We start from the raw sequence: 12,482 nt of genomic DNA, 5'->3' as shown, positions 1-12,482 counted from the left end.
GTAATGATCAGTAATGAAAAGTTGATGTTAAAAAATGTCAAATTAATGAAGAATTACACATACTTATTAATGTGGTGTTTTAGGAACAAAACGTAGTGAGATTAGGTAAAAAAATGAAATAACTGCTTAGGGCAAATTCTAGGTACAGATTTTTTTTCATATAGAATGCGAATAAATATTTATTTGTAGAAGACTATAACTCAAGGTATTTTCAGTAATATTTTATGAAGACACACTAAAGAAACAGCAGAGCAACACACTCAATTCTTTATATTGCTAAAATCTCACTTTAAATATCTCTGATTCTTATAGATAAAAGAAACAAGGACTGGTAATGGTAGTCCATGTCACATGTGTTTAATTATAATCCTGAAATTCAAGACATTAATGCCTAGGAACCCCAGAAGCAATAGATTTCCTTGAATTCAGGCCAAGAACAACAGCAGTCTAGGCAAAATTAGCTGGATGGACAGTTGACACATTCAAGGGAAAATGCATATTACTGTTGAGAATATGAGATAGTGCACTAATGGAAGGGATGATGCTGACCATTTTTATGATCAATTTAGAGAATTTCAAAAGCAGCAGCCTGCCTGTTTCATTAAAATAACAATATTGGTATTTCAGGAAGTTCGTATTTCTAAGATGTTTACCTTCCAATAGTCATCTCTCATTGATACATACAGTATTTTATTATAGATGATTGATGTGAAGCTCACTGTAATTTCAAAAATTCATAGAATATTATTATGTCATGAAATCCATGCCGAGAAAGCAATTGCCGTTATAAATCAAAGAGACAACTCATATGGACAGGTCATATGGTAACGGGTTCTCTTGGAATGGTAACCTTAAATGTAATTTATTCAATAAGTAACTTAAAGGTTATATTGGATAAGATGAATCTCATGCTTAAATAACTTCAAAATATTGTTATATTGTAATATTAAGAAATTAATTTTCTTGAAATTTAGAGATATTTGCATTTATATTCATTTGAATCAACATGGTTCTGTGCTATTCTTAAATGTCCTCTCCCAAATATAATTCCCTAGAAGTATTTCATTAAGCGACATAAGATAATAGATAATACAAAGGGCATTTACCACTTTCATAGATGAATGAGGGTACCCAAAGAGAAGAGCAGATTTCAAAAACCTTCACAATGCTACATTTTCACATTTAGAAAATAATTTCCAACTAGGTGTTTTAATAAAGGAAAGAATACCTCAAAAATTGACATCCAGGGAGTCATGCATTACTAAAGGATTAAACATTTGATCTTAATAATGAATAGTAGAGATGTTTAAAGAGAATATTGGTGATATAGAATCACATTTCTAAGTCTAACCCAAAATAGCAACTTATAATTTCATAGCCCTTGGGAATAGACAAAGAGCTTTACACTCCTTTTAATTCTTATCAACTCAACAGTTTCTTTAAGTCCTAGCCTTACCTCCCAGGAAGCAGACTCAAATCATTAGAAAATACCTATTTAGAAAAATAGTCTTTCCACATATCACTGCATTTCTTAAATGAAAACTAATGGGAATATGTTTGATAAAATGATTTCCATCAAAGGACTGACATAGAAGGCATTTCAGTAAATTAAATATGAACCATAAAATTCTGTATATAATCATGGTCAAAAAGTAATCTTGACATAAGAGGATTTTATTGGGAGACAAATATTTTTATTTGAACTAATTGGAAGATACAAAGAAATTTTTTTAAAAAACTGAGGAAATGATTATAATCTGGTGCCATAAATATTGGGAAAGGACCTATGATTCCCCGAACTGTTATTCTCAGAGAGATATATAACTTGTATACTATTTGGAATAAGGCATAAATCATGTTTTGAAAATCATCATAATAAAGTGAAATACCAGATGACATGACATCTTGCTATATAAGACTTTGCAAAGCAGTTTGTGCTACATTACCTTCTTCACAAAGTCCTATCAAGTAGGAGATTCAGCAGATCTTATGATGTTTGGTTTATGGATGATAAAGTATTTCAGAAGGCAGCTTGATGTAGGAAAATAACGAGTAAAAAAAAAAGAAAATAACGAGTAAGCTGGAATCAGAAAACTTGAACTGAAAACTAACTTTATCACATAACAGTGAAACTCTGAACAAGTCTCTTAGCACTTTTTTCTCTCCTAAAATGATGTCTGAGGTACCTGTACCTACTTTGTGATAATTGAACAATGAGGGCAGATAGCATTAGTCAAGGTCACAGGGCTAGAAAGTGTTGAAGAGAAGGAAAGCCCAAATTGAACACCAATAAAAAAATAAATTTATTATAAAAAAAAGAGAGAGAGAGAGAAGGAGAGCCAGGCTTTTTAGTTCTAGGTTAGGAGGAGCTACATCACAATACCATGTTATTTGGAAAGTGTGTCCTTAAAAAGAATCAAAACCTACTCAATGTATTCTAAAATCAACAAAGATCACAGAATTGAATCCATGACGGTCTTCTCTAGGAATCAGGCTTCTGGCAGCTTTAGTTAAAATGTAAAATGTACAAAGATCTTGAAAGAGTTTAGTCTACTGTACATACATCCTTAGCCATATATCAACAAGTGAACATGATAAAAAGCTCTCACATTAATTATACTGACTACTTCCTTAATGAAGTGCAAAAGTGTTTGTGTAATCTGATTCAATTTATTGAATTAGGTTACAGTTTTATCATTTTGAAAACCAGCTTCATTGTTGACTTTACAGTATATGTCAATTCCTTTCCAACAATTAAATAGCACAGCATACAGCTGTAATCAATTCAAAGTAATCTCCATTTTTAAGGTCTACTACCATTTGTAGCATGCATATTTCTGGAAGCAAAATAGGACAGTTTAAACATATAACTGTAACAATGACATCTCATATCCATTAAGCTTATTCTGCTCACATATGAAAATTTAGGAAAAGAATTCCTTGTCATTAAGTCCTGAAAAGTAAACATATAATGACAAATTTTAGTGTACTCTATAGAGTACATTTATATGGTTTGAATAAATCGTCAAACTGAGACTTTCTAAGCCTTAGCCCTACATTTTTTTAAGTTATTGATTTTTTTTTTCTTAAATCCAATGAGCACAGAAAGTCAGCAATAAGGGGCATCTAGGTGGCTCAGTCAGTTAAGCAATCAACTATTGATTTCAGCATAGGTCATGATCTCAGTGTCGTGAAGCCAAGCCCCATGTCAGGCTCTATGCTGGGCATGGAGACTGCTCAAGATTCTCTCTCTTCTTCTCCCTCTGCTCCTCTCCACCCCACCCACCACTTGTGTGCTCTCTCTCTAAAAAAAAAAAAAAAAAAAAAAAAAAAAAAACACACACACACACACACAAAGAGAGTCACAATAATAATAACACCTGGATCAGCTTGTTCAATTATAATAACACTTTATCTTTCTTTAATTTCATCATTTTCAGAATGTTACTACAAATTGTATCATTTGATATTCATGGCAATTCAATGAGAAAAATAATTTTGAAATAATGAAAACATTATTTTTTTATCAATGAAGAAATGAAGGATCAAACATCTGACTTAATTATTACACATCTAAAAACTGGTGTGGTTGGAAGATTCCTGATTTTTAAGAACTGACTTCTCTCTTGGGGACTTTATTTTTTAAATTGGAAAGTCAAATCAAAGTAATCTATGGTAAAGGTCAAAGTCTCATTTAAATCTCTTTAAGAGTTCATGTCTTTCTATCATTTGTGATGATCTTTACTGGATAAAATACTTTTTTTTTTTTTTTTTTACCTCTGGCTCCAAATCTTACCATGGCTTATAGGATCGCCATTTTCTCTCTATTAATTTTGCAGCTATGTACCCCTTCATGGAGTACTTGTGAAAGAAGGGCAAAGAGAACAAAGGAGGTAAGGGCATTTAAAAATTTATTTCAACTGAAAAAAAAAGTGTTTGTTAGCTTACCATAGTCATAGTTCTAACCATGAGTTAACTATTCCATCCATGAATGGAAATGTAACAAAGGGTATGATAGCCTATAAATATGAAGCATTAATCTCAAAAGTAGTTTTTTAAAACAACAAAAATATATAAGAATACAGACCCAGAGGATGGATATCCTTTAACTAGAAAGGCTCCATGTCAAATTTGGAAGAATAATTCAAAGTAAGATGAAATAGTATCATCAAGTTTTATAATTAGAAGGGAGCAAGACAATCTTATCCAATTTACCTCTCTCCAATGCAAAATTACCTTCACATTTCCCTAACAGTGATTACTAAGTTAGGAGATGGATGGCTGAGGTCAAGGAGGGAGATAATTTCTTTTTAAAACTATTACTCTTTGGTATCATGAACAATATGGCCTATAAAGATTAATTAAATATAAAAACTGTGGCTAACAACTTTTCATCCCTCTTTCTGCTTGAACACTTCTGTCAGTAGGGAAAGTTAAGGCTTTATAGGTAATAGGTTCTACTCTTAGATAGTTCTCCACCTAGCAAGGCTCTTTTATATGGAAGCCGATACAGACCTCTCTTCATTATTGTGCATCAGTTAGATTTCTGTCTTTAGAAGAGCACAGTGGGGAGTCTACTCTATCATCTACTTTCAGACACTCTGTGAGTCTTCCTGAGACTCACTTCTTTAGATTAAGCATCACCAACATTTCCAAATCTCTAGACTATTCTCATAATGCTCAACAGTTTGTCAAGGTCCTATTAAAACTGTGGTGTCATGACTGACAGTGATATCCCAGACATCATCTGAAGTGTTGAGAAAAATAGTCTTGTTGTTTCCCTCTATCTAGATGTTATATTCCTATCCAGTTAAGTTTAGGTTTATATTAGTGCTTTCAGAAGTTTCATCACAATGTTGGTTTATATAATTACATAATCAAATAAAATCCTTACGTGTTATCATGCAGAATGTTTTCAAATCCGATCTCATTCATGACCATGAATGTTTTAGGAAGCTGAATGGAAGGCTTTATTAATACTGCTGTCTTTCTGACATTTATCAAGTTCTCTTGAAATATTTGGTCCTGTCAATACTTTCAATAAACAATTCTACTTCTTTACAAAGAAGAGTGTGAAGTTGTAAAACTTCTCCCCAAAATGCTTGTAAAAAATATTTTCAACAAGCCAAGAGGACATCATTTTGGGAAGGAGTTGAAGCTTTGAAGTTAGTCTCAGAAAGGAGAGTCTACCAAAGACATAGAAAGAGACAGCACAAATAATTGTTTATCTGGTTTTACATGACTTTGTTCTACATTATCTTTAGGAATATTCAAAGTATATCTATAGCAGAATAGGTTGTTTTTCCTGAATGAACAATATTTTTATTTCTCAGTTCTCTTACTAGGGAGGGAACCAGGATAGTAACAGTACCTCCTACTGGTCAAGATAATGCAGTGAGCAATAAAAGATGTCATACTGTATAACCAAGGGATTATTAGAACACTGTCTGAGAATCTCACAATAAATGGATAGTCCACAGAGCCCCAGCTAATCCACACACCATCCACTATCATAATCAAAAGTTAACTCAAATCTGATTTGCTTTTCTTAATGTAAATAAACTTCTCTTCTGTCAAAGGAGGCATCATATTACTAAAAAGGAAGCAAATAATACCTTGCAATTAGTCAATTAAGAATATTAGCAACTTCATTACTTTGAATCTACTGAGAGAGAAGTGTAAGTAGATTATAACTCATACTATGGCCCAGTGAAAGCACGTAAGAACACAGAACTCAGAAACTTGGAAGAGAGAAACAAATGAGGGAAGAAAGGACTGTAATTTTCCTCAAATTAAGTAGATGGGAGGCCTGTCCAGAAGTCTACTACTATATAGTTAATTAAACCTAAAAATAACAGATCTTTGCTCTAAAAGCTCAGAAAAAAAGACATTTATGAATTTCTATTACACAAGTAATAAAGCCAGGGCATATTGTGATTGGGCTGAAATGCTTGATTCTAATGCATACTGCATATTTAATAAAGTAAATATATTTATTATGCAGTTCCTCATACCAAAGCTGTATGTACACTTAGTTAAATTATTAGCTATATTTTATTCACATATGTATTAAATTTAGTTCTATATCAAGATACTGTGGGCAAAATGAAGATTACAATCCTTAAGGACAGTATAATATAGTATACAATATGCAGGAATTTTAGGAATGCCTGGGTGGCTCAGTGGTTGAGTGTCTGCCTTTGGCTCAGGGCGTGATCCTGGAGTCCTGGGATTTGAGTCCTGCATCGGGCTTCCTGCATGGAACCTGCTTCTCCTTCTGCCTGTGTCTCTGCCTCTCTCTCTGTGTCTTTCATGAATAAATAAATAAATAAATAAAATGCAGGAATTTTAAAGACTAATGAGTTCTATATTGCCATTTTATTCCTATAGATATTGCTTTCTCTAGAGTATCAATCTGGAGATAAAAATTTCATCAACTGTTCATGATAAAACTTAATGTAGCCATCATAACCTACAAACAAACAAATAAAGGTCCTCCGTTTACTTATTACATCTCTGTTAGTCTCTACCCTCTGAGTCTTTAATCTGGAATCTAACCATGCTTAATGGGAATTTTAAGTTACATTATATTACACCACTGTTTAAATTTGATAACTTGGAAGCATAATAATTCCCTTCAGAAATCCTTTACTAAACATATATTAGCCATATTCATTGAACAAATATTTATTTTGAGTATCTGCTCTGTGGCGAGCAATATTCTACACACTCGGATACCACAGTGAATAAAAATCACAAAAATCTCCAAATGCATGTCTACCACACCATGCTTGAGCCCCTCATAATAGCTGGCCCAGCCAAGGACTTGCTGGGTTGGTAAACTAATATGACCCCCAAATTATGCCCATATTCTAATGTAGGGAAGTTATGAATGCCACTTTATATGGAAGAAGATGTTTTGCAGGTGTGATTATGCTAAGGATCTTGAGATGAGAATATTTTCCTGGATTATCTAATGAGCTCTAAATACGATCACAGATGTCCTTACAAGAGAGGCAGAAGTAAATTTTATACACCTGTGCCTGCGCAGGCACACCCACACATACACAGAGGAAAAGGCAGAAATTAGTGTAAGGGAACCACAAGCCAAGAAGAAATGCTGGCAGTTACCAGACACTCAGAGTCCAGGAACAAAGGCTCCCCCAATAGCTGCCAGAGGCAGTGTGACCCTGCCTACACCTTGATTTGGCCAAGTGATACCAAATTTGGACTTCTACAGAATTATGAGAGAATAAATTTCCATTTATTTAATAGGATAATTTGTTATAGCAGCCACAGGTAATTAACACAGTATTCAGTAAAAATGTTAAAACTAAGTAAGTTATATGATGAAGTCTAGGATTTAGGCTGGCCTTTCAAAAAGGAAAAAAAAAAAAGGTATTTTCTTTTTCTCTTCAAGAAGACTATGAGGGAACATGCATTAAGTACTGGTAAGTTAAATGCACTACCCTCAAAATAGCTAGTGATTTAACTTCACAAATGTTCCCTACATATAAATGAATGAAAATGCATACATACACATACTACATAACACTAATACTTTATAAATCGTTTATATCATATTTACTCTTTGAGCAAAACATTCAGTAGATTGTTATGTTTAATTTATTTGTGAAGACAATCAATCCACTTGTGGCTGTTTTACTTGTGCATTTTTCTATTATCCTTACTTGTGAGTTTCCCCAGGGAATGCAATCCATTTGTTTTAATAAACTTCTCAATATACAATATACAATACACCATGAGCTTTCTCCCCAGAAGTTGAATGTTTAATGCATTTAAAGTATTACAAATGCTGATATTGCAAAAAGAGGTAGTTCAAATGTTGTTGCTGGTTACCAGCATTTAGCCAGAAAAGTAAAAATACATAAACTTTGAATATAATCCTTTGAATTATAAATACACATGAGAATACTTTCCTATAATCTCTTTTTGTTTCTTTAAGAAAAGAATGTTTCTATGGGATTAATTCTGGATTAACATTGTCCTGCTCTAGTATTTTTTCCAAAATGATAAAATTGTGCTTAGAAGTTCTTACCTTTTAAGCATAGTGCATGTGTATTTACAATTGCTTTCTTTATCTTGAATGCATATTGGTTATGTGCCCACAAGGTCACAGTGAAGGAAAACGTATGTCCAAGACACAAAACTAAAAGTCATTCATTCAATTTGCATATATTTAAATTTTTTCCTTCTAAGTCAAATGCAAATATTTGGGACTCACTGAGTTACTTCTTAATACTTATATAAAATCGTATTTCAAAACTAGTTTGCATTCTGCCCTAAAGATAAATTCAGGAAGTTGGCCAAATACACTAGCCAAATTGCACTCCTGGCACAAGAGGGAAATATTTAGAATTCCTAAATAACTCTTTCCTTAATTGTAAAATACACACAATTCTATAAAAAGTATGAATGTTGTTAGAACTCTGTTGCTAGGATAAATTTATTCCAAACTGGTATTTGTTATCAAAAATGATTTATGACATGTACTCAGTCCAAGTAAATGTAGAGAGCACTACAGGAGGCATTGCGTTGTAAGACTCTACAAAGAGCCTTCTTTCTTTCATTAACTTCCACTTCTGGTTGCTATGGCATCCTGTGACAACCATAAATTTTGGAAATTATCACCATCTGCCCACGCCCCCTTCTAAGGTTACACACAAGCCCACTCAAGCAACCAAAATAACAAATAAGCTTGATAAGCAATCTCAAAGTTTTTCTTTTAATTATAAATACCTAAGTACATAATATTAGGAGTAGGGAAATACTTTTTTTTTAAATATAGATTTTTTTTTCCTGAGAAAACAGATGCCTCCAGGATAGACTGTTATTTAATTCCAGTGTTCAATTGTTGAAAAGAAAACATGAGGGAATGATTACGAACAAATTGATAGATTTTTATAAATTTGTCAAAATTAGTAAATTTTCTCTTTCACAGGACCAATTTTGGCAACTTCAAAGGTAAATTTGCATTGTTTATACTTTTCAAGTTGTAATACTGGAAGTCCAAAGTACAGATCAATGTTCAGGTAGGTTACAATTTAAATCTTAGAAAGGATTTGAAATTTTGAGGGTGTTTTTTTTTCTTTTTTTTTCTTTTTTACTTCCATTGTTTTCTTGAGGATTAAATGTTTGTTTTACTAGTTTTAGAAACATGACTTCCAAGTCTTTTAAAGATACTGATATAACTATAGACTCTTGGAAATAATTTTTTAATTGCAAACCCACAGGTTAAAAACATAGTAGAAATATCATCAAACTAGTTTGCCTAATGCCAATGATACTGTTATAAACCTTTTCATTAAGTTTAAAAAGACAACTAACACACCTCACCTTCCCCATCTTAAGAAGAAAAAAATGATGTTTTATTTTTTAAAGAAAGTCACAAATATTGAAAAGTAGCAAATATAAATAAAGTCCAGAGACATAAAAGTCTATGTATTCATAGTAAATCATATTCCCTGAATACACCAAGGTCTCCTTGAGAGAAAAGTGTTACACTCTTTTGAACTATAAGATTTCTTTAAAGCCATTAAATTTTCCAGTTAATGTTTAAAGTGAGTAAATAATACAAGGGATGGAGACATTAGTCTGTGTTCAACTAAAATCTAAACTTCTCCATCTAGAATTTTATGCAAAAGAGAAATCACATTGAATATATTATGATAACACCCCCTCATGTGCAACAGTCAACTTCCTGGCAGGTACAAATCTTTGAAAGATCTCTGAAAGTTTAAAGTAAGTGAAATATACGTGGAATTTAAGAAATAAAGCAGATGTACATAGAAGAAAGGAAAAGAGGTAGAGAGAGAGAGAGAGAGAGAGAGAGAGGCAAACCATAAGAGTTTGTTAACTACAGAGTAAACAGAGGGTGCTGGAGGAGACCTGGGTGGAGGGATGTGCTAACGCGGGGGTGGGTATTAAGGGGGCACTTGTGATAAGCATTGGGTGTTATATGTAAGTGATGACACATAATATTACATCATATGTTAACTAACAAAAATTTAAATAAAAACTTAAACAAAAAAAGAAAGTAAGTGAAATAGGTAATAGTGAGCTCACGCTCCCCATGTCTTAGAGTCATGGGGACTCTACAGAGCACTGAGCTGTTCAAAACCTACTTTTCAATCCATTTTACTACCTGATGAGCCTCTATTTCTTCATCTTTTTCTAGAATATGACTCTTTAAGGTCTTTTTTCAGAAAAATGTTTAATAAGCTTGAAAAATTCTGGTTAGTAACATACTAGGAAGAACAAAAGTAAACAAACAAAACAAGACAAACAAAAACATCTCTGAGGAGAACAGCACAGCAACTTAAATACATGAAATTGATCCTACTTTAAAAATGAATGTCTATCGTAATGAGTCACATTTCAATTACCTTTGGTGTCTCTGTTCACCAAGCCAGGAAAATATGTAATAAATTTCAGAAAAGGGTCTATTGAAAATAACTTAATATTTTGATTTTCCATTTTGGCATATGATCATCAACTATCTAGAAATTTCACTTACCCTAAAGTGACTTGATGATGTTAACTATGTGAGGCGTTGCTATGCTTAGACTGTCATAAAATCATCTTATTTCATCACTGCTTTGGTAATGAACTACTTACTATCTTTCCCTTAAAAAAAATTAAATATTGACAGACGATTTGGAACCAGGTTAATATGAATCCAATCTTGAATACTTTTCACCCACAAGATAACTGCAACACAAACTTTTCAAATAAAGAATGATTATTAAAATGATTTTTTAAAATTCCCATAACACAGGTCATTGAGAAGTTAATTAAGTCAACAATTCTTAGGCCTTTCTTCTAGCACACCTGAGTCTTTCAAACACAAAACATGAACAGTTAAGGTTTTAGTTACATCTAGCCTATGTGGTACAGAAAAAAAAAAAAATGCCAAATGTTCAGAACAGGAAATTTTATCTTGTTAAATAAAAACAGTTAAATTTAATATGGCACTGCCTATTTCTTTTCTGAATCTCAAATTTGGCATTAGAATTTCAGCCAGTAGGATTCAATCACTTGAGAAACACGACTAATTAAACAAATGGAAATGATGATACTCGTTCTGTAATTGGGTCATTTTCAGCTGTTGATTTCATTTTTCTATGTTTCAAATTTTCATCTGCAAAATTAGCATAAAAATACAATTCTCCATAGCATTTTCAATAACTTACTGTTAAGTATATACCGTGGTATCTCACTGGGGAAAAATATATATATATATAAAGGAACAAATAGTTTCAATTCAACTCTACAAATGTTTGATAAAGGTCCACAAAGGTGAATGAATTGTTCAGATGTTCTCATAAAAATAAAAGTGAATTAAAGTAGTCATGCTTTCAAAGAGCTTCCTACCAAATATGGCATATGAAATCAGATTATCCATGATGGTATCAAAGCACAGAGAAAGAGAAATGTTACAAAATAAAAAAGAAAACAATGATATGGGAATTCAGAGAAAAGATAAAAACTCTCTTCATCTTGCCAGATTATCCTTCCTGTATCAGTTGTGTTACATGGCAATTGTTTATATGTTTATTTCCTCAATAAACTCCTGTGATGGTAAGAATTAATACAAATAAAATCATCATCATCATTATTTTAATTTGCTCATAGGGTCTAGATGAAAAATGGAAAGTGGGCAAATGTGTATAAGTAAATAAAAGACTCAACGAATACACCCAATTAGTAGAGATCAAATGAGTTATTTCCTAGTACATTATTAGAGTTGTTTATGGAATGGAGCTTGTGAAGTCAAGGCTATTCTTTTTTTGCACATTTTTAAAATTCCAGAAATGAACATCTTTCAGATGTTTCTAATGAAAATGTATTCACATTACAGTTTGAAAAAATAGGAGATATTTTATTGATGTAGTTACTGTCTTGTTTGGATGCATTTCAATCTATTTCAGAGTTCTTATGAACAAAAGCATAAATTTCAAATTCTGAGACCTAGAATTGAATAACCGCTAACAGTTATAAGCTAATTGACCTTGGGAGAGTCACTTGATTCTCTCCTAGCTTCAGTTACTTACCAGGAAAAGAGAGATGATAATTTGTAGTTTGAAATTAGTGAGAGGATTAATTAGAATAACTCCTAGCACTATTCTCAGTTTAGCTTCTTCCATTTTATTTTAAATAAAGAAATGGTGATAACCACAATGCAGTTTTGCAAGAAATTCTCATCGGTAGCATTACGTCAGTGTGCACAAGACACGTTTGATGGGTATAAATATCTATGTAAACATATACATATATAAAAACTATGTCATTGACTGAATCTTAATGTTTTTGGCATAAATGTGTAGTATTCTTACCTGTTGGTGGGATTATCCCAGGAGACATGAGGCCAGGAACAGAATGTGGCATGATATGAGAGTTCTCTGGGGAGGTGACACTTTGAGTCCTCTTAGGAGGCCTTCCAGGTCTAGAACTGAAACAAA

The 12,482-nt window shown here is 32.5% G+C and overlaps 1 protein-coding gene across 1 annotated transcript in view; it reads right to left on the bottom strand.

Moving 5' to 3' along the window:
- The window catches only part of DACH1 (dachshund family transcription factor 1), a 423,674-nt gene that overhangs the window by 231,092 nt on the left and 180,100 nt on the right, over positions 1-12,482 (bottom strand). The window contains exon 2 of the mRNA XM_041731156.1: positions 12,357-12,472. Coding sequence (XP_041587090.1) covers positions 12,357-12,472 — 116 coding nt within the window. The remainder of the gene's footprint in view (positions 1-12,356; positions 12,473-12,482) is intronic.

The sequence above is a fragment of the Vulpes lagopus genome, chromosome 16, assembly GCF_018345385.1.
Source record: "Vulpes lagopus strain Blue_001 chromosome 16, ASM1834538v1, whole genome shotgun sequence".
NCBI classification, from domain to species: domain Eukaryota; kingdom Metazoa; phylum Chordata; class Mammalia; order Carnivora; family Canidae; genus Vulpes; species Vulpes lagopus.
This window is presented reverse-complemented; position numbering and strand designations above follow the sequence as displayed.